The sequence below is a fragment of the Rissa tridactyla genome, chromosome 5 (genome assembly GCF_028500815.1).
Source record: "Rissa tridactyla isolate bRisTri1 chromosome 5, bRisTri1.patW.cur.20221130, whole genome shotgun sequence".
Classification (NCBI taxonomy): domain Eukaryota; kingdom Metazoa; phylum Chordata; class Aves; order Charadriiformes; family Laridae; genus Rissa; species Rissa tridactyla.
The window spans coordinates 2523585-2546396 of NC_071470.1; the positions used below are offsets into that span (position 1 = coordinate 2523585).

At 41.9% G+C, this 22812-nt stretch overlaps 2 protein-coding genes across 6 annotated transcripts in view; one reads left to right on the forward strand and one right to left on the reverse strand.

The window, feature by feature from the left end:
* ASB5 (ankyrin repeat and SOCS box containing 5) overlaps positions 1-10999 on the reverse strand; it is a 44359-nt gene extending 33360 nt beyond the window's left edge. For 2 of the 5 annotated variants that reach the window (XM_054202521.1, XM_054202522.1), the window contains exons 1-3: positions 10846-10999; positions 9874-9963; positions 6563-6673 (exon numbers count right to left, since the gene is read on the reverse strand). The gene's annotated coding sequence lies outside the window, so the exon portion shown is untranslated. Of the gene's footprint in view, positions 1-333; positions 416-6562; positions 6674-8944; positions 8983-9873; positions 9964-10387; positions 10521-10845 lie in introns of those variants that run through there. The other 3 variants (XM_054202523.1, XM_054202520.1, XM_054202524.1) reach the window with 3 other exon arrangements.
* On the forward strand, positions 10653-18940 carry SPCS3 (signal peptidase complex subunit 3). The gene is made up of 5 exons (XM_054202527.1): positions 10653-10920; positions 13957-14030; positions 16736-16812; positions 18183-18298; positions 18791-18940. The coding sequence occupies exons 1-5, from the start codon at positions 10778-10780 to the stop codon at positions 18921-18923; spliced, it is 543 nt and encodes a 180-aa protein (XP_054058502.1). The 5' UTR covers positions 10653-10777; the 3' UTR covers positions 18924-18940.
* The last annotated feature ends 3872 nt before the right edge of the window (positions 18941-22812 follow it).

Sequence of the window (22812 nt, forward strand, 5' to 3'; positions counted from 1 at the left end):
GAGAACCGGGAACAGAAAGCTCCAGGCGCTATAATGGAAATCAGAAAGTAGAAGCATAAGTAAATAAATAAAGGATGTGACAGGCGATGTCATGCCAGGGGAGAGCGTAAAAAAATGATATTTAAATGTTCCAAATTTTCTATTGCATGGCAACGTGAAGCTGTTGGAGCAGTGCAGAATTCCAAATAGAAACGCATCAGCAATACGTAACAAACATACACCGGTATACAAATATCAGAACACTCGAAAAGAGCAGTGGCTTGATCTGGACAGTCACATTCCCCGTAGCATTTTGACTTTTGGGAATGAAATGTCTCTGCCTCGTTTCCTCACTTGTAAAGTGGGTTGAAAAGGACCCCTCAAGAGGAGTGCTCTGGAGATGGCTTCAGTGCTGTTAACAAAACACTCTGCCATTCTGGTGAAAACAAGACAGAAACTAATAATTTTTCTTTTAATACAAAATTTGGATAACAAACCTAAATAAAATGAAATATTGGCTGTTCACTCACTTAATGGCTGCAAAAGGCATAGCATGTAAAATTATTGTAACATTTCAGGTTTTCTCATAGCACCCAGGAAAACGGCACCGAGCTACGCTGCAGATAAACAATACTAAGAGTTTTGTTTTGTTTTAAGAACATCGTAATACCGTGACAGGCAAGGATCCCCCTAGCTTGACATACCCCCCGCGAATAAAACGAGAACAACGTAACCATTTCTCTGGTATGCTCTCCCCGTTTCTGGCAATTGACTATTTTAATTTTAAAGCCACTTAAAAAACTTCAAATGCTGGAATTTGTCGGCTTAAATTCCTTTTCCATGTAGCTTGGCCAGTTATCATTTCTAAAGGACATAAGCAGTATATCCAAGATAGCAATATTGCCATTTGTAATGCCTGTAAAAGTGGTTAATTTCTAACTCCAGAGCTCAGACGAAGTATGCTGCCCTTTACAGCTTTCCTGTGTAGTGGCCAAGTGCGGAAATAAAGCATTCACAGCAGCAGCACCTGTTTATACGAATTCCAACTGCTTGAGAAATCTAATGCGATTTACCCACAACCGAAGTGAGCAACTATTAGAGAAAAATATGCTCTACCTTCTACGACTAATTACACAACCACATTAATAAACTCTTTAGTTTATTCTGGCAATTCTCCCTCAACGCTTTAGAAGACTGGTGTGCTTAGTTTTCGGTAGGGCGAGAGAGACAAGACAAAAAACACAACCGATATAATATTTAATCTTTGAAGACATTTTTTAATACTAAAGACCATAAAACCCTTAGAAATACGATTTCTTTATGCCATATACTTTGTCTTTAGTTCTGGAAAATACATTTACTTTTAATTAAATCTTTTAAAGTAGTATCTTTAAATTTAGACTAGTATAGGCTGTAGGAGAGTAACTATACTCACGGCACAAATTCTGTTACAGTTAGTCTTAACAGTTTTCTTCAGTATTTTGGAGATGCATCTAAATGTCTGAGAGTGAAAATGTTTTTTTAAAGGGGAGATATGCAATACAGTATAAGGAATTATTTGCATGACACTTCCCCTGCATGTCCTTCTCCACATAGAAGAGATTTGGCTAAAACTACACAAGAAGTCAAAACAGTCGTCCTGGTTTTGAAACTTCTGGCTAGTAACAAATATAACAAGATGATTTCATGAAATAGGATGCCAGGCAGAGGAACGGGAACTCTTATGTGCTTTAAAGAATGCATTATTTTATACAGCAGACATTACGGACCAGGAGAAATTTCAAAAACAACGACGTCGGAACGGAAAGAGTTTAACTTAAAATCAGGAAGAAGCCACTAGTTCTAGTACTGAGCTTCTGATGTAAGCACACAGTGCTTGATGTAGGACTCAAAAATGCTGAGAAGCCTGAGCTACCAAAAAGGCAACGTCTAATTCAGCACGAGAAACGACCTGCTCAGTGACCTGCTGACTTGTATTTAATAGGTGTATGGGACGCCAATCCTCAATACTTGAAATTTTATCTGACCCGTCTGAAGTTACTGAATGTTATTTATGTTGTTTCCTCCTTGATGTATGTTCTTTAAGCAATTTTTTCTATTATTTTCTATTCAAAGCATTTGAACTGAGTAAATCTAGATATAGAGCAACCACTTGAAAATGTATTTGCTCATATACGTTGTTCTGCAAAATGTTGCCTTAAGTTGACATTGAAGGTAAGGCAAAAAAATACAGATATACCATGAAATAACTTTAAAAAAAATTATTACATGTTCTTTTCAGTAATATCCGTCGTAACTTAAGGATATTATGCGTCTATGCTTAGGCATAGAAAAACAAACAAATCATATTTAGCTGATAGCTACAAGAAATTCAGAAACTGGGAGTGACTGAAAGACATCAAAGAGCTGCTGCGTTCTTTACCAAACAGGAGCTCAAGCCCATTAGCACAGCCCAGACACTGCTCTTTCTTTGTAAAACATGAGGAGGTGGCCAGAGTACAGACTTTGTGCAGCTGTTCTGGGGGATAAAAAGAAGAAAAGTAAGAGAAGACAAAGTTTCGCCCAGAGTAGACCAAGCTCACTTCAGATCTGAACTGCTTTTTCACTCCACCCTGTTGCTATCTTTAAAAATTCTACAGATGTACTCGACCTCGTGGCGAAGCCATATTCTCAGCACAAAAACCCGAGAGTTCTGTTGCCAACTGAAGCAAACGCAACACTCTAAAACAAACAAACAAAAGGCCTACATCTCCTTTTTACAGCTTTTCTTCTGAAGTACCTTCATGCTACGTCACTCCAGAATCTACGCAAACAATGCAGCGTGAATTATAACTGATATCCAAAGTTATGCTTCATTCAGATTTCTGCAGTTTTCATAGTTCACGCTAGTCTTCTGATCACCCAAAACCTCTTTCAAAATGCCATGCAATTACTTCTTAAACAGTGTAACAGGGGAAAGTCAAAGTCAGTGTCCTAAAACGTGTTACCCTCCTCTTCTGTAGTAGTAGTCACGCTCTGACTTTTGACACTCATTCCACTGAACAGCTATGTATTTAGAAACCATTCCTCTTCTCTCATAATGCTATGAAACACACCATTTAAAAAGCTTTAACGCACAAAAATTTATCTTACACAAATACGTAAATAGTTTCTCTCTATATTTTGGTGTAGCACTTTATTTTCAATCACTTCTCAAACTGCTCCGGAAAGTCCAAAATCATGCTTCTGGGTGGATACGGTAGTACATTTTTTTTTCCCCTCCACTGTATTAAAACCAGTGCTCTGACACAGTTTGGGTTTTACACAAATCAAGTTCTTCTGGTACATGAATGATGCAACCTTTCATTTTTAACATCACAGAAAGTTTGCTTATTCTACTGCTAACTTTTAAGGAATTTAAATCGGCTTTATTCAGGCGTTTTGTCTTTCCTGTCTGTTGAAAACACTACTCCAATCTCAGAAAATAGTTCTAACATCCCGACTTACATATTGGGATTTCCAGAGGATGGAATTAGTGGTCAAGGATTTAAATATCAATCAGTATCTCTAGATGCAGCAGACATTCTCACATGTATGTGATATTCAAGCAATCATGAAATTCCAGTTTTCTAACTTTCTCGGTTCTTTGAAAGAATACAGAGACATTTTAAAGCTGTATCGCTTTGTTATACACCCACTGGATAGCTGCTTCTCACAATGGTGATAGATTCCACTTCAACTACCAAGTCTAATATCAAACAAGCCCTGCTATCAGCAACATTATCACATGAGCACGCTTGATCTGCTTGGCCAGTCCATCTAAGCACTGACAGTAAAGTTCTGTACAGAAGGGAAGCGGGTATAACTGACCTGCTTACAAATAAATTCAATCGGAGTTCTGCTAAGAAACCTAGTAAGTTTGTCCTACAGCATTTATTGCAGTCCTGTTTGGATACCGAATGCAACCCAATTAATAAGAGTATTATAGAAGATTCCAAAGTCAGTCATGTGAGTACTTGGAGACATTACTAAAACCAGAAACGTGTCAGAGAGCAGGCACACACAGCCTGCTGACAGACAAACTCTAGCAAATCTTGTCCCCCAGGAGCTTAAAAGGTTCCCACCTCCAGCTGCCCATTCCATTCCTCCGCTGAAGGTTCCTGCCCCTCCTTCTCCCTTCCTGGAAATTCACGGGTAGGAATGCGCGGTGGTATTCAGCCACCTCAGTTCAAAATCTGGCAATTTAAACTGCTGATGAGTTTAAACTAACGTTTTGGACTTCACACTGAAAAAAGCCCTCTCGCCCCCTACCACCCCATTCTGCTACAGTAGCAAACTATGAGGGGAGAGTAATGTCAAAATGCGCATACGAGCTGCCTCTTCAGGATATTTAGCTGTAATTTTTGATGGCTTAACGTATTGATAAGGCTGTATCAGTGAGACTTTGAAGAGTCTCCTCGTTTTGCATCTCTTTCCCTGTGCATAGTTCCCTTCTTGGGTCCAAACAAATGTTTTCATCCCCAACCGCATGCCTATAGAACTTCCCAGATTCCTTCTTCAGCAACTGACTCACCCTCTGCCTGCGGTATGTGGTACTACCGCTACTACGCTTTTGATATTTGAACCCGCTCGACAGAACTGCCTTTGCTATTTCTCATTTCTCTAGCAGGCAGCGCACCCACCCTGTTCATCTAAGTTCATCTAACTGAACCTGGTGCTTCCGCAGTTTTTACAGTTAATCTTTTCTTTAATGAACGGCAAAACGTCACGTATTCTCATTAAACAGCTGTCTCTAAATAAATAGTAACTACATCGGGAACATGAAAATCCCAGAAAAGCCACAATGTGAAGATTTGTTTCCCATCACATGTATAGTCAGCACAAGAGAAACGGACTTGACAGAAATTTTCTGTTTCAACTGACAGTTTTCAAAAGACCAGATTCGCGCCTAATGCCTCTTCTCTGCCACTCGGAAACCCAGACAGACCTCGTCAGCTGTTTGAACTAATACTACCAGGACTTTTGAAACTATTTTGGATCTACAGTTAGTTTTTATTTATTTATGTGTAAAGCCTTTAAATTATGTCATCAAGATAAGACATTTGTCAGTTACTCTAAAGTGAAAAAGTCTGCTCAAAATAGTATTTCTGAGTTGCAAATGTTCTCCATCACCAATTTGAATTAATTTCAAAATTGTTGATTTTATTCTACATTATAGTCTGTCTTTTAATTTTTAATTGATTAAGTGATTTCTTTTTTTCTTCATTACAAACTGTTTCTAAAAACAGTGAAACTATCCGTTTCCTTTAACTTTGTACCCGCTTTCTTCAAACTTTTGCCAGGTTTTCTTCTAGACTAAGTAAAAGTGGTTTCATTTGTCTCCTTTATGCGTAAAGTACATTCTGCTGCCTGCGAAGGGTATTAATAAAAGGAAATTACAAAGTCAATGTCATGACTTAGTAGGGATGAGAGTTAAAAGATGATTCTGCACGTGTCGTGGCTCGGTCACTATACGCTGACTCCCATGGCTAGCGTTCATATCAGAAAAGTTTTTTCCATGCACTACAAGTGGGATCAGTGAAGTGATCTCATCGTGACAGAGCTAGCAAAACTTTCTCTTCCTCAAGCCAAGGCATGACAGTCTCTGCCTGGTGCTTTTACAAGTGACATAAAAATACTTTGTGATGAAGAAGTCGTAACTGACGTAGGAAACGAGGTAAAACTAGAGTGAGGTGAACCAGTAGCCCCCAGGCTTCTTGCCACAGAATGCAAAGCACAATGAAGCGTGAAAGCTTTGGCTGAATCAGCGATGTATGAGAGGACTTTACCTAACATGGCTTCGTACGCCACGGGATGGGCAACGGCAAACCTGTCAGGAGCCAAAAATGAACTCTGTTGGGCTCCAAAACACACTTGGAGTTGGTTTTGGAGCCAAGAATGTGTGGTTCCATGTCCAATTAAGCATTCATACGGCACTAAATGAGACAGTGTTATAAAATATCAAGTTCATTCCGAAACCAGAAATTTAAAATTCTCTGAAATTTTCTTGCTGGAGGACTAGCAATAAGAACAGAGAGCCAAGTCAAAATTTCTACTTGCTTATCTTCTTATTCTCCATACTTTGTAGATCCAAAGGAAAAAAAATGGAGGTGAGAAGAAGGTTAAAAACAAAACCCCTTCAACGCAGTCTGGAAAGACTTCTCTTAGCCACAGCCTTTCCAGGCCAGTTGTAAAAACAGCCCACCCAGAAGAAGTGCAAACTGGAAGGGGGCTGTTGCAATAGAGACAAAAATTCCCCAAGTTGCTCACGGCCACGTTTATTACCCAGAGCTGCGTAAGAAGCTGTGTGTTGCTACTGTCTCTTAAAAGAGCTAACATTTCAATAATTCATAAAAGACAAATTCAATGAAGGATTTAGAATTTTATGCTGATATTTAGGAAGTATATACATGGCCCTGGACACAAACTGTTCTGTCTGCGTGTACCTTGTTAGAGCTGATCCGTCTTCAGCGGAAAAACAAAGAACTCACAGCAATCTCCGTGGACAGTCAGTGCCAACGCTTGCTATTTTGTTTACAGACGATTAAAGGAATCACTCACTAACCTGAACATCAAAGTAGAAAGATCTCAACCAAAGGCATCAAGCCGCTCTCTCTCAGAAGACCACTCTGATCAGCAGCTGCTGAGGGGGATCAATCCTGCTGAAGTGACAACACTATAAAAAAACCAAAAAAACCACATGATTAATAGATCAAAGAGCGCAAAAGAACACAGTTCCAAAGTAGGACAATTCTGGGGAAGAACAGAAGAAGGAGGGAGAATTCTACATTTCAGACCTGCTCCCAATCAAATCTCTGCATTTTGTTCAATTAGTTTGTAATGAAAAATTAGGAAATTCCTTAAAGTAAGAACCGGCCTTAGGTGCTCTGCTGGCCTGGGCCTGAGTACACTGCTCAGGGATACCGAATATCCACACCGAATACCTTACACCACCGCCTCTTGGAAATGGTCTCCCAAACTCTTCTGCATCCCCAAGATTCTATATATTTGTTTTCATAAGGATAGTATTTGACCCCTTCAGACTAACACAACTTAGATAGCTGACAGCGACTTCTGCCATTAATATTATGCCACTATTCTTTATCAACCCCCCCCCCAGATTTTATAGTTTTCACAGAACAAATTGGAACTGGCCAGCAGACAGCTATTGCGAATAATACTCCTCCCTTCTTCCTTCACAACTGCCTTCTTTGTTTCAGATTTTTTCTCCTCATTTTGCAAGGTTTCAGTCATCAAAAAGCTACAGAAGGTTTCTGTGTTCTGAAACAGTAAGAGATCAGTCCTTAATAAATTACACCATCTGTCTTCCCCGGCACACTGTGCTTTTAAGTAACATTTATTTAAGGGCTCTACTAAAATAAATCCAAAAATACATAAGCAACAGCCATATTTATTCATTTGTCTTAAAAACACATACTAATTTGGCTAAACCTTTTGATTTTGGTCTTCTTTAGGTATTGACTGCTGCTGTGGAAATTGCACTATTTTACTCCTGTAAGTTCTGTCTTAATTACTTAAGTTTTCCCCAGCAGCAGAGTTGGTTTGTACCTAATGAAAAACTCTAAATAGGAACTGTAAGAACTAAAAGCAAAAGCAAAGGCAACTGAGCGTTTTGTTTGTAGATACAAGAAAAGAATTGCATGCACGTTTGGAGCTATCTTTTTGATTACAGCAGAGATTTCACAGCTGAAATGCTTCGGTTCCCTAGTTTGCAGTAAAAGCTTCCTTGTTGCTTCTAAGTCTTCAAATATTTGGGGGAAAAGTACCCACTTTTCAGTAACTGTTGTCCAAGGTTTCATTCAGTAACACTGTGCTCCAGACCATAAATCAAAAACCTTTACTTCTCAACAATTAATGTTCTGAATAACAAATCAAAATATAAAATAATAACAAACCAACAAAAACCTTCACACAAGAAAGTCTCTGTGTTTCTGGAACTCTTCTGGAATATCAGGAAGGCTGAGAATTACCAAATGCAAACCGCCAGAATTTATCATCAGAATAAATGATGATAGGAACGCCGTGCTGCCATCCAGAGAGACCTGGACAGGCTGGAGAGTTGGGCAAAGAGGAACCTTATGAAATTCAACAAGGGCCAGTGCAGGGTGCTGCACCTGGGGAGGAATAACCCCCCGCACCAGGACAGGTTGGGGGCTGACCTTAGTGAGGCCGCATCTGGAGCACTGTGTCCAGTCCTGGGCTCCTCGTTTCAAGAGGGACGGGGAACTGCTGGAGAGGGTGCAGCAAAGGGCTACCAAGATGATGAGGGGACTGGAACACCTCTCTGATGAAGAAAGGCTGAGGGATTTGGGTCTCTTCAGTCTGGAAAAAAGACGACTGAGGGGGGATCTTATCAACACTTATAAATCCTTAAAGGGTGAGTGTCAGGAGGATGGGGCCAGGCTCTTCTCAGTGGTGCCCAGCGACAGGACAAGAGGTAATGGGCACAAACATAGGAAGTTCCACCTAAACATGAGGAGGAACTTCTTTGCTGTGAGGGTGGCAGAGCCCTGGCACAGGCTGCCCAGAGAGGTGGTGGAGTCTCCAACTCTGGAGACATCCCAAACCCGCCTGGACGCGTTCCTGTGCCACCTGCTCTGGGTGACCCTGCTCTGGCAGGGGGTGGGACTGGGTGATCTCCAGAGGGCCCTTCCAACCCTATAATTCTGATTCTATGAATATTGCTGCAGAGCCTGTCCTCTTGGGGCCTGTGACTGGTTTCATTACGGCAAATGCACAGACACACAGAAATCAACAGTTCAGTGGAAATGAGGTTCCCAACTGCAAGGCATGTCCCCATAGATATTTTCATGTCCTACATTCAGTGATTAAAGGGGATACTTAAGGTCCTACAGATACGTGCTACAGATACTTAAGGTCAGTGGAAACGCAGAACATTAGTACTTTTTCCTCTTCTATTCCCTACCTTTATCTGCAAAGATTTTTCTTCCCTGAGTCACAGACCTGTCTCTCAGTTACACAGCAGGGGAAAAGAAACAGCAAATCATTCCAGAACACGCACACGTCAGAATGGCCTGACAGCCCACCCCTTCTTCTCCCTGTCCCTTCAGTCACCAGGAGGCCTCCAACATTTTTAGACCCTTGGATCTGCGCTCCAGTTCCAAGTCACTGCATTGAAACCTTAGGGCTGGGAAGCTAAATATAACTGAACCGCTGCTGACACCTCTTGTCCGCCCTGAGAAATCCATGTTAATCAGGCCTGGTGTACTTAATACAGTGAAATACGTTAAAAATAAACCATTTTACAGACTGTCTCTCCCTCCTCGGTTCTCAGTCTGGTGATGATGCAGGTCCATGGAGCAGGAATGGGCACCAAGGTGTGTCAAGGAAGAGGATGAGGAGCTGGGACCCTGTTGGAGCAGAGGTCCAGAGGAGGCCACAGAGATGCTGGGAGGGCTGTGAGAGGACAGAGACGTCCTCTGCTGTGAGGACAGGCTGAGAGAGCTGGGGGGGCTCAGCCTGGAGAAGGCTCCGGGGAGACCTTCCAGCCCCTTCCAGTCCCTAAAGGGGCTCCAGGAAAGCTGGGGAGGGACTCTGGAGCAGGGAGGGGAACCATAGGATGAAGGGGAACGGTTTTAAACTGAAAGAGGGGAGATTTAGATGAGATATTGGGAAGAAATTCTTGGCTGTGAGGGCGGTGAGCCCCTGGCCCAGGGTGCCCAGAGAAGCTGTGGCTGCCCCATCCCTGGAGGGGTTCAAGGCCAGGTTGGACGGGGCTTGGAGCAACCTGGGCTGGTGGGAGGTGTCCCTGCCCAGGGCAGGGGGTGGCACTGGGTGGCCTTTAAGGTCCCTTCCCACCCAAACTATTCGATGACTCTATGACAACCCTCTCACCGCCTCAGCCGAGCTTCGCCATCGCCGCACTAGGAGGAGCGAGGTGAAAACCGGCCTCGTCCTGCAGACGGCGCGGGGCCACAGGGCCAGCTGGGAAGGAAAAAGGATTCCAGTTACACGTCCGGCTACTAAAGGTTTCCAGATAAGATGATTTACGTGCTGAGTGTGTGTAACACAGGCAAATTAACAGGAACATCTTATAGGATATTTCCTATAGGAAAGAAGGTAGGGAATGGCAAGGCATACCACCAGTAAAAGCAAGATATCAAGTGAAAGCAGTGATATCAAGAGAAAAAGCAAGCTTTCACCTCAAAATATGATTTACGTTTTATTAAATAAATGCAGAAATCCACCAGAGCTACGAATACCAACTTCCCTGTGCAAAGAATACCTAAGAAACATGGCAGGTGGCAAATAATTCATGCACAGAAAGTGCTCCAGCACGTTACAACCCTTTTTCTTTTCTCCTTTTCGTCCCCCAGAGTTACAAAGGAACTAGGACAAGCATCCATACTGTCATAATTAACGGCGAGAGTCCGAAACAGCAGCCCCAACCCCGGGTACCGCTCCCAGGGGATGCGGACGTGCTGTTCCAAGGGCCCACGGCAGTGGTCAAGGACCGGGGCCCTCCTTATGGCCACCCAGGACCCGCTGGTCCCTGAGGCAACCCGGCCGCGCCGCCATGTCGCGGATGGGGAGGGGGTGGGGAAGGGGCGGGCGCATGCGCGATGTGAGGGGGCGTGTCCTCGCCAAGCCCCGCCCAACCGGGGCGGGGCCACGCCCCTTTCTCCGCGGCCCCTGCGCACCCGCCGCCGCCGCCGCTCGCTTCCTGCCGCGTCCCCGTCGGAGCCACCCCCCTCCCCTTCCCCATCCCCTGCGAGCAGCGGCCGGGCCCAGCGGGGAGATGAACACGGTGCTGTCCCGGGCCAACTCCCTCTTCGCCTTCTGTTTGAGCGTGATGGCGGCCCTCACCTTCGGCTGCTTCATCACCACCGCCTTCAAGGAGCGGAGCGTGCCCGTCAGCATCGCCGTCTCTCGGGTCACGCTGTGAGTGCGGGCGGGAGAGGGGAGGGACGGGGGCGCCAGGGCCGCTGAGGTGAGGGGAGGCCCAGCCGCCCCGGGAGCTCCCTGCCGCCGCCGCTGGCCGGGGCCTTGGCGGTCCCCGCCTCCCGGCCGCTCCCCGCCGGGGCCAATACGGGAGCCCCACGCCGGCCTCCGCCGCCTCAGGGCCCGGCCGGGAGGGAGCAGGGGTGGCCCCGCCCGCCATGGGCCTGCTGCGGCTGCCGCCGCTCCTTCAGCAGGGCGGTGAAGCGGGGCTGACAGGAAGATGAGGTGGTTTAACGCAGCTAATGACTTTGTGCATTTCGGGTTTGGCCGCGTTAACGAGCTAAAGCAGCTCATGGAGCCTTGGAGCAGCCCCTGGTGTGTGACAGGAGCGGGTGGCAGCAGGGTTTGTGTCTGACTGCTGTGTCTAGTTTTGGGTCCCTGACTCCAAGAAAGACACTGAGGCGCTGGAGCGTGTCCAGAGAAGGGCAATGGAGCTGGTGAGGGGTCTGGAGCACAAGTCTGGTGAGGAGCAGCTGAGGGAGCTGGGGGTGTTCAGCCTGGAGAAGAGGAGGCTGAGGGGAGACCTTCTCGCTCTCTGCAGCTCCCTGGAAGGAGGGGGTAGCCAGGGGGGGTCGGGCTCTTCTCCCAAGAAATAGGCGATGGGACAAGACGAAATGGCCTTAGGTTGTGTCAGGGGAGGATTAGGATGGATATGAGGAAAAACTTCATGGAAAGGGTTGTCAAGCATTGGAAGAGGCTGCCTAGGGCAGTGGTGGAGTCACCATCCCTGGAGGGATTTAAAAGCCGGGCAGACGTGGTGCTGAGGGACATGGGTTGATGGTTGGACTTGATGGTCTTAAAGGTCACTTCCACCTATGACAATTGTATGATTTTGTGAAAGGGGGGGTGAATGCAAATAAAGAGTGAGAACTGCTGTTGGCTTTTGGATTGGTTTAATATCTTAGGAAAATAAACCCCCCTATTTATGCTAGATTGAGGATTGCGAACAGTGTAAAACCGGCATAAAAGCATGGTTTTGGGTATTCTGATGAGCTTGACATATGTGAGATTGTTGCAGCAGGTCCAGAGGAGGCCACAAGGATGCCGGGAGGGCTGAAGCCCCTCTGCTGTGAGGACAGGCTGAGAGAGCTGGGGTGTTCAGCCGGGAGAAGAGAAGGCTCCGGGGAGACCTTCCAGTCCCTAAAGGGGCTCCAGGAAAGCTGGGGAGGGACTCTGGATCAGGGAGGGGAGCCATGGGATGAGGGGGAAGGGTTTTCCACTGACAGAGGGGAGACTGAGATGAGATCTGAGGCAGAAATTCTTGGCTGTGAGGGCGGTGAGCCCCTGGCCCAGGGTGCCCAGAGAAGCTGTGCATGCCCCATCCCTGGAAACATTCCGGGTCAGGTTGGATGGGGCTCTGAGCAGCCTGATCTATTTGAAGATGTCCCCACTCATTGAGGGAGGGATTGGACTAGATGGCCTTCAAAGGTTCCTTCCAACACAGACCATTTTGTGATTCTATGAGGTAGCACACTACCACCTAAAGGTTGCTACAAAGAAGATGGAGACTCCCTTTTTACATGGACTCGCATGGAGAAGGCAAGGGATCAAGGGTACAAGTTACTCTAGGGGAGATACCGATTGGACACGAAGAGTAGAATTTTCACAATTAGAACAATCAGATGTTAGAATAATCTCCCCAGGGAGCGGTGGAATCCCCAGCATTGGACACTTTTAAGATTCATCTGGGACAGGGTGCTGGGCCATCTTGTCCAGATTGTCTTTTGTCAAGAAAGGCTGTGCCAGGTGATCCTTGAGGTCTCTTCCAACCTGGTATGCTATGATTCTTATTTGGGTGAAACTGTAGTGCCGTGCCAGTCTCTTCCGTGGTGCAGAGATCTGGTGTTAATGAGAGGTGTTATACCTTAGTTGCTTCTCTTAATCTTCTGAGAAGTTCTGCACACCCAGTTACTCCACCAGATTGACAATGATTGAGAAATGAAGTCAAGTGCTTGATAGGGCTTACTATTTAAAAATATATTGTTTTTTGCGAAGGGCTGGAAATTCATAGCAAGGCTTAAATCGGGAAGTTTTAGTGGTATTTTTCTTAACTACCATCTCCAAAAGTGTTTTTTTCTGCTGGTGGACTTTTTTTTTTTCCTTTGAGATTACTAAGCTTAGTTTTAATTAAATGATATTTTAATGGACTAATTTTCAAACTGGAATAAATGTGACTAAGAAGTTGATAATTTGTAAAATGGCTGTTACACAAGGAATTAAAGTTCATAGCTGATTGCCAGCCTGCTGAGGGTAAGTTTGGTAAATTGATAAGCTTTGTGAGTGTGTATGAAAATAATTGTTGTCTTTGTTATTGTCAAGTTTCTCTTTCTAATGTGGTTTAGTGTGGCAATATCAGATATTCCTCCAAATGAGGGTTTGTAATAAAGTCTTCCAAAACGATATGAGCTTCCATAATGTGGAAGAAAATAAGCATTTTCTTCATACTGCTGCTTACATACATTCCAGGGAGAAATCTTGTGTAAGCTGCGTGAACTACAAACATAAACTCTGTTTTATCGGAATGGTTGGAGTGTCTCGTATGAGACTGAGCACTAGAGGCTTTTATTTATGGCAAGTTAAGGAATAATGTTGAAAATGGTTGCCAGCAGACAGCTATGCTGCCGGTGTTCCGATCAGCTTTATATATTTGGGGATGGCTAATGCATGTTTTATGAAAATGAAATGTGGTGTAGTTTAGGTACATACAGATAGAGATTTTGGTTAACAGGAAAAAGTATATAGGCTATTTTTATAACTTAGACTACTGTGGTGGCAAGGCCTGTCATTCAAAACTGGGGTGCCATAATTTCTGTAAGGCAGGTTTTGTTTTGTAATGTTGATTATGTTTTAGCCAAAAGTATTTAAAAGAAAGTACAGAAAACGGATAAGGGAAATAAGTAATAAGAATAATAATTTATGTAACACATGAAGGAGAAATGATGAGAAAGAATAATCTTGTGTTTTCTTTTGTCTTAGAAAAAATGTAGAAGACTTCACTGGACCTAGAGAAAGAAGTGATCTGGGATTCGTCACGTTTGACATTACTGCAGATATCCTTAATGGAAAAAATGGTTTGCGAACGTTTTGAAATGAGAACATCTTGACATCTATTTTTGTTACCCTACAATCTACAGATATTCAGGACTTGAGGAAAACTAACAATTTGTCTTAAAATATAAATTTAAAACAGTGAAAAGTAGGGCAGTAAAATAGAACTTGGAATAGGTCTTCTGTCTCTAGTAGATGACACAGGGCAAGTTGTTTTCTCTCTGTTTTTTAATGCCTGTTTTTAAAACCAGGCTCTGTAGCAAAGTGTACTGTATCTAATAATGGGAAGTGCATTTTGACATCTGGACAGTATTACCATTAAGTGAAGTTTGTATTGGTGGTTTGGGGTGTGAATTAATTACAGAGTTTATGTAGCATACTATTTTGACTGTCGTACTGAATCTAGAAGCTCCAATGCACCTTTCAAACCCACTTTGTTGTGAGGCTTTCAAAGTTCTGGCCACGTAATACTTGCATACAAGTACCTGTCTTCCTTTAAAAATAAAAAGACATTGTAATCCTTTATTTGCTTAGATGTTAAACTATCAAATCTTTAACATTAGATAGCATGAAATGTATAGGGAAGCGTATGAGGTACTACAAAACTTATCACATTACTTTTTGGCCTCTTTCTCATTGCCGTTACCTTTTCGCAACTTCTCTTTTGTATTTCTCTGCTTCTCTGTTTGGTTTTTATTGCGGAAAGAGGGTTCTGTGGGACTGCTTCTGTTTGGTTTTGTTTTGGGTAGTTTTTTTGACAGTAGAAGGGAATCATTTGTAGGATTTAGGGTCTTGATATACAACAAAAAAAAAAAAATCAGTATTTTTCTGCAGAAGTCAGAACCAAATAGGAGGCAGCATGCTTTACCTCAGGTGATTACATTAAGCCTTGCTTTGCAGCTGGGCTGAGATTCCTGGGATTTTTCCCTGTGTGCTGTTTTTTGTCACCATGTTAGGCAAGACATTGATTACCTCTGTGTTTCGGTTTACCTGTTTTGGAGAATACTGCATTGTGTAAGCAAACCAAACAAAATACAAATCTTGAATGCATGTGAACGCTGGGTGAACAGGTTAATCAGACTTTTGCAGGTGTGTGTTGCACAGGAATAAGAGGGATATTTTTTTTTCATCAGCTGGAAGCAGGAGAGGTAGACTCCTAATCTGAATTTTACCTCTGAAATACTTACACATGTTAAAATCGGAGACTAAAATTCCAAAGTCAGTGAATTGAATTGTATGCAGTGTATGTGGGCGGAGGCAGAGCAAGGCAGGGCAGGACCTCTAAAAGAAATGTTCTTATACAAGGATTAGTCTGCAGTATGTGGATGTAAAGATTCCATGTTTTAATGACTTAATAGTACCAATAGTTTTAAAAATTTTTTACAAAAACTCAGACTTAATCTTTCATGCCTGGCGTAAATAAACCTTGCAGTGTCTAGAGCTGTAAAATACAACTTTCTGGTAGGCCCTTTGGACAAAATTTGTAAAGAGCTGCTGGTACATGGGCTCTCTTAACTAAAGGAAACAAGCTGTTAGTCCTAGGAAGAACTAAATAAAATGGGAGCTAGAAAAAGAAACTATGAAAAGGGAAGGGGAGGAGACAGTTTTCACAAGCTCTTTTTAGCTTACTTAATTCGTGACTAACTTTACCAAGTGTTAAGAAATCCTGCAAAGGAGATCTTCAGAATCTTGCTTGTTGTTCTGAGTTAGATGACGAAAAATGTTGACGTGAAACAGTTCTAGGCATTCTTGCAGCAGCATCAATTAATTATTTAATTCTTTCCTTAGTGCCTTTTGAATTAGCAGCTTAAAACCATGATTCAGTCTTGGGGTGAGTGGAACAGGATAGAACAAATTTTGAGACTGGTTGGGGAATCTGTTTAATTTATTCTTCAGGATAGTGGTAAATAGAATAAAAAAGAGGAGTGGGAAATAAAAGTTTACAGCTAATCTTTATTGTTGAGTTAAAAGGTCTTTTTCTTAGCAGTCTCACATGGTGCATTTTATTGCTAAATCAACAGACAAGTATTTAGAATATCAGTTTTATTATACAGATGGTCTCAAATGGCAGTCATCAGGTCTTTACTGTTGATCAAAAATCTGAGCAGAGTTTTGTTCCAGTCTAATAAGCTGACTTTCTTTGTAGTAAGTAGGTAATTAAATCTGCTAATTCCTGGTGTCCCTTCCAATGTGCAATACTTCCCACCTACGAACTTCTCTAATGTGGGTATTACAGGCTCTTTGAACTCTCTACACTCCATCAATTTTGTATTTATATACTGTTTCATGCTATTGTATCTCGATCCACAGTTGGATGCCAGGGTTCTTTGGTAGTATAAACAATAGCTTTGGAGATATTTACTGAAGAATTCTGTCTTGCCCTTTATGTTTAAGGTTTTACAGTAGATTGTCTTTCAGCAGCTTATGGTAACTAGCTTGCGGTGTCAAATGCAGAACTCTTAAATCATTGGAGCAAATAGCTGTTAAATTTCATAAATATTAAAAAGAAAAAACAAACTGAAAACCTGTTGCTTTAATATGATTAAAATATATACATTAGAACTCCTGAAAGTCCTCTGATTTATAAATAAGATGAGGTATGTTGAAAGGTAAGAGCTCACTGTAATTACCGTAGTCTATTTAGATGTAGTAAAAAATAAAACAAGGTTATGTAAGTACAATATGGTATTTTTCTTAACTCGCATACATCTGCAGAGTATATTTGACTGGAATGTTAAACAATTGTTTCTATATTTGTCTGCAGAATATTCAACGAAAAACAATGTAAGTATCGAAAAGAAAGTTGAAGCAATTACCCGTTTTGTACTGCAGCTATTTTTAACATTCTGAAGCTCTGCTGGGAAGAGTTAAGGCACCAGCATTTCCTTCTACCTTGGGCTGTTTTCACTGGCCTTCATGGTTGTTGTTTTCTTGGACAGTTTAGCTGCAGGGTGAGAAGTTCACCCTCGTGAAATTGATGCGTGCCCAGCACAGCGGGAGAAAAGTAACACATACCTTGTTGTTTACCAGCAGTAGTGTGTTGTAAATGAGTTTTTTCACTTACTTGTTCTGTGCGTTTTAGTTTTCTGTAACGTTCTGCAGTTGACTGCTGTGAGAAACGAGGTACAGTGGCCTCTGGTGTGGCCAGGTGTGGTGGGTCTTTTGTTCATCGATCATAAGTGTTTGCTCATACCAGTTACGGTGGCCCCGTAATACATTTATGTCATCTTGTCGTATTTCTCAAAATAATTGGCGTTGCTTCATCCTTTAAATTGGTTACTGCTGCTATTTCACTTTGGATAGCCATAGGCTTTTTTCATGGAGCTGGTAGGATCTGTGTGGAACAGCCTATGGAAAAATTATTTCATGAAATGGCCCACTAACATGATACCGCTGAATTTTTCTGTTAACTTGCTGCACCAAACTATCTCCCCACTTTTTTTTTTTAAATTACCTTCATTATTTTATACATGCTGGTGGATATCGTGTTTGTACTAAAATAATTCTTAAGCCTCTTTATCAGGATCTGGGACTTCATTGTCTTGTTTCGTCCTTTAATTTTTTTCCCATTAATCACTAGTTCTCACAAATACTGAGAAATATTTTTTTGAATTTTTTCGAAAAGCCACTTAAAAGAACAGTATAAAGCTTCAAACATTTTAAGAGTTTGGGATCCATCTTTTTGAATTGTTCGTACAATTCTTGGAGTTACGCTTGCAATTAGAGATTTTTTTTTTTTCCATTAAACTTGGAAAAATGTTAAATACCTAGATGGTGTTGTGACAGCTCAATTTAAGTCCTTTACGTGAAATGAAGTCTAAATACTGCTTTGAAAGCAACTTACCTTTGCAATTCAAAAGGAAAAATCCATCATACTTTGTAAGTCTTTAAAGCTTATGACTATTTTATATGGCTTTCTTATGTTTTATTGAGCTATTCTTTGTTGTTTCCATTTATTCTGTGCCGGACTTCAGTGTATAGTAGTACTAGTTCCCCTCCCCTCCTCTGTAAAGCATTATTTTGTTAAATTAGTTATGGATTGCAAGCATGTACTTCAACTTCAGGGTTTTTAGATGAATAATGCTATGAAATTCCAGTAACTGAATACAATCTTGTAAGGTACCTTGGTGACTTAATTACAACTGTATTTTTAGGCTCTAAACCAGGTGGTGCTCTGGGACAAGATCCTGTTGAGAGGAGATAACCCCAGGCTGTTCTTAAAAGACATGAAATCAAAGTACTTCTTCTTTGATGATGGAAATGGTCTGAAGTAAGTAAATCTTTTTTTTTTTTAATTATTATTCATGGTTTCTTGATTTACTTGCATATACTTCATTTTAAATGTCTTTTTATTGCTGTGGTAAGGTATCTATATTCTGATATTCTGCCAGTCTGTTGCATCTTTGTAGTTTGATTTTTAGGAGATGATCTTGGGGTACCAGATCCCCTGTTTCTTGTGTAGGCTGGAAGATGCTCTGCTAATATGAGCAATAGGCTCCTGGGCTTCTGCTTCCAGTATCCTCGTCTGTGCCGAACTGGTTCTGTGCTGTGCTCAACTCCAAGGGACTTGGGCAATAGAAAAAAAAAAAAGACTCTTATCTGGAAAATAGGCAATACTTCATGAAGTAACTACACAAAACTAAAAAGCCCATTGTTTCTGGATCAGGAAAACAATTTGTATCCTAATTTGTTTAAATTAGTAATTACGAATAAAATTGGTTAACTTGAGTGTTTGTGCTGATAGTCTTTGTTGCTTTTGCAGGGGAAACAGGAATGTCACTTTGACTCTCTCCTGGAATGTTGTACCAAATGCTGGCATTCTACCTCTTGTAACAGGATCAGGACATGTGTCTGTACCTTTCCCAGATACCTATGAAACAACAAAAAGTTATTAAATTATACCGAACCCTAAGCAAGATATTTTTATACTTGTATATTGTGAATAAATTTTATTGCGGTTTCTTCTCACATCCCATGCAACCCTTCAGAGAAAGGTACTTAATTTCCTCAGGTCTAATGGCATAGGAAAAGGAAATGAAAGTTCAGGGTTGGTTTTTTAAATACAACATTGAAGCTGAAACTTAAGGGGAAAGGTAAATTGCAGAGTAGTGGTTTGCGGGGGGGGGGGGGGGGGGGAACTGAGGAATTTTTTTTTCTTTCTCCCAGCCATCTGGGTATAGATCTCCGTTTCTTTTAAATAAACATTTTTAAACCAGAAGATAGTCTTACTGTGGTTTTTTTTCAGGTACTGTGATAGTGTGTAGAACAGAAATACACCTTCTGGAGTCAGGTTCTGTGAGTGCCTGAAGGAAATGACTATTCTATTTTCCACTCTTTGCTAAATCCATGCTCAGTGTGTGAGAATAAGGTAAGCTGGGGCTTCTCAAGAGCTGCCAGCAGCTCCTTTGCAAACTGATAGTCCTGTTTTGTGTGCCATTACTGTAGCCCACATGCAATTTTGTATTATAAAACACTTTAATAACTGCTTATAATGAAATATTTTCACTGCATTAAGCACATCAGTAAGAGAAGTCAAAGCTTTAGGTAAAGGAAGACTGTACAAAGCAACCACTCCATATTTATTGGGATCCACTCAGCGGGAAGAATGAACACGCTCGTTCCAGAGGGAGCTGGAACAATTGAATGTGCTGGGGACTTTCAAAAAGAGCAGACATAGTCTGAAATCAGGAAAAAATAATAGGAAAACTGACAAGAATTGCAGTGTGACAAACCTTTTGAAAGAAGAGATGCAAAAGGTGGGAGCAGAGGCTCCCCCTGTGTTGCAAGTTCACCGAAGGGCTGGTGGATTTTGAGAAAGCCAACTTGCTTTTAAAAGGGAATCTTTAATATCTGTGAATTTTCCCTTTATCTTCTCCATGTCAGTGTGTCAGTCAAAGAGGTGTTGAAAAATTTTCCGAAAAGTGCTTTGTCTTTTTACAAACAAAATTTTGTTCAAGCATGAGAACTAAAAAAGTATTTTCACAGGAATATTTCAGGACAATTTTTCATTTGTATCCAGCATATTTACCTGAATTTCTGTTCTCTGAACTTGTCCTGTTTTCTGCAGATCAGAATAATCAGCGCACTGAAATATGTCCAATTTTTAGTGTGCTTTGGTGTCAAATGTATGTATTGTTCTAAAAACTGTTATAGAGAACTTAATACTGTCATACAGAAGGAAAACAAAAAAAATATTTTTTTAGAGATAATTGGGCACACTTGTGGAGTTGTTGTGTTAATTGCCAAGTAAGTGGTTGGTTTATTCATAAATTGTATTCCTGGAATGTTTACTGAAACATCTTTCTTGTGGCTTGGCACTCACCCCCTTCCCTGATTCCTGTGGCAGCGCCCTTCCGATGGACACAGAGGCAAAGACAGGGATCTGCCCTCAAAAATCATCAGGGAGAAATCTACATTCTTCCCTCCAAAGAGTTTCAGGGAGCAAGGGGGGAAATTCCTTGCCTGGTAATCCTTGTAAAACCTTTCAAAAAGTAAAATTACTCCGGTGTTTTATTGTGATAGTTCTCAAACCGTTGATAAACAGAACGCTGTTTTATGGAAACAAAGGGCATTTACTTCCTCTTGTCCCTTCTGATACATCTTATAGAAAGAAATGTTATTATTGCTGGCGGCTGATTGCTCTCTTAGATGTGCTACTAACTAAATAATGATGTGTTTTGTAGGGATGTGTACAAAAGATGTATTCCCTAGCAACTGCCGTACTTAACGGGAAAAGGCTTCAGACCCTTTTGCAGGAAACTGGAACTGCGAACACTTCTGGTGCGTTTCAGGTAGCGATTTATTGAGGTTTGGAGGCTGGAATTCTTCTCTAGGGGATGAAAAATGCAAATTCAACATAGCCGGGTTTGCATTTGCTGCCAGGGGCGCGCAGCAACCCCCAGGAAGGGAAAAATAATGCTTAAAAATATGCATTTACAGCTCTGCTTCCCTGTGCGTGCAGTCTTATTTATGGATTGGCACTATAGATAGTGAAAATAGACATTGAGAAAATGCATTACTCCTAAATATTGGGGTTTTATTCTTTTAACAAGTTCCTTCTAGACAACGGAATTAAAGCTAGCTATTGTATTGCTTAGCAGCCAGATTCAAGTAGAATTCCTGCATTATTTTTGGATTACAAATGTTAGAAATGTTCTTCTAAAAATCATTTCAAGAGAGGTTTTGCAGGAACATTTCTGTAAAATGAAAGCTATTTAGGTTGAAAATTCAGCTATTGGGGGAGCAATCTTACTCCAAATTTGTGTCAGAAAATACATAGAAAATAACTATTTCAGAGCCTTTGGTATTTAAGGAATGTCCTGGTTAATTTGGCTTCTTTATTTTGGAAGAAAATTGAGATTTTCTTCATTAAAGACAGTTTTAAAACTGGTTTTAAGGCACTCTAGACTGTTCATGCACACAAACAAGCGAACAGGTACTTTAGCATGAAGAGTCCTGGTCTGAGCACACAGGTAAATCCTCGTATTGCACTACTCACATCAGGTGTGTTTTTATTACGCAAAAAAAAAATCCACAGTTTAGCTTGAACAAGCCAAACTACTGCTGGATTTTTTTCCTGGTGCCTTCCACCGCCTCCCTGGGACCAGTTGTGTGAATCTGCATGTTCCTGAAGCAATGAGGTGCAGGTAGAGACAAGGGAAGCATTCCAGCAAGTTTCCTTTTCCCTTAGTATTGTGTCACAGTAATAATTCCTTTTATGCAAGTTAGTTTATCCACTAATTGTTCTTAATTAGCAATTCTTAATTAACTTCTGGTTTATGTGGAAAGATTGTCAGAACTTTTTCTCTTTTCTGTTTATTCCAAACTCACGAGTTGCAGTTATGATTTCTTTTTCCAAACATGAGTAGTCTAATAATGAAATTCTAAATCCTCTATGCATAATCTATTGAGAAAACAAAACAAAAAAACCCCCTGAATCAGTATAATGTGTTATCCAGACTTAGAAGCTGCTGATTCAGAGTAAAAATAATGGAGCCAGAAATATCATTCAAAGAGTATCTCAAAGCTGGGACGTGGTCAGGTGGGGGCCCCTGACCTCCTGCCCCCCAGCTCAGTGTCATTGCACACCCAAAGTCCCCTGGGACCCTCCACTGCCTTCTGGCTGTATCCCCTCATGCTCATCGGCCGTGTTCCAGGCCAGAAATTCTGAAAAATTTTCCTTTAAAATCACAAAACTGTCAGAAATGGAGCAGCGAGAAGATAACATATTTCCAGCACTAGAGGGCCAAGCGTTTTTGTCATTTGAAGGCATATATATATTATACCCATGACTTCGTTAATGGCAGTTGTGATCCAACAGCTTGAAAAATACCTGTTTATTTCCAGAAAGGGGAGGTCATTAATTGGGGACTCCCTTTGCAGAGCCAGGCTTTGGGCTGCAGGTGTGGGGAATTGTTCCTGTGGTGGGACAGGGACAAGAGGCATGGTGCCATCAGTTCGGCCCCCTCCTTGCTCACCATTTTCTGTCTGGGATGATTTGTGTCTGGTAGACCTTACGGCTGGGGCAGATGATGGTAGAGATCGGGTTGGCCCATTAGCGAGTGTGCCCAAGTTTGGTATTTCTCTTGGGGGTTTTGCTGAAGTCCGCCCAGGGCTGGGGAGGAGGTGGCTTGGAGCAGTGTCCTCCTGTGACGGTGTGCTCCACTGCCAATCTGTCCTTTATTTCCCGTAACCTTGCCCAAGCGATAACCACCCATGGTGGTCACAGTGGTGCATCTGGTCGCGATGGCTCCAAGGTGATTTCGGGGAGACGGATAACACCAC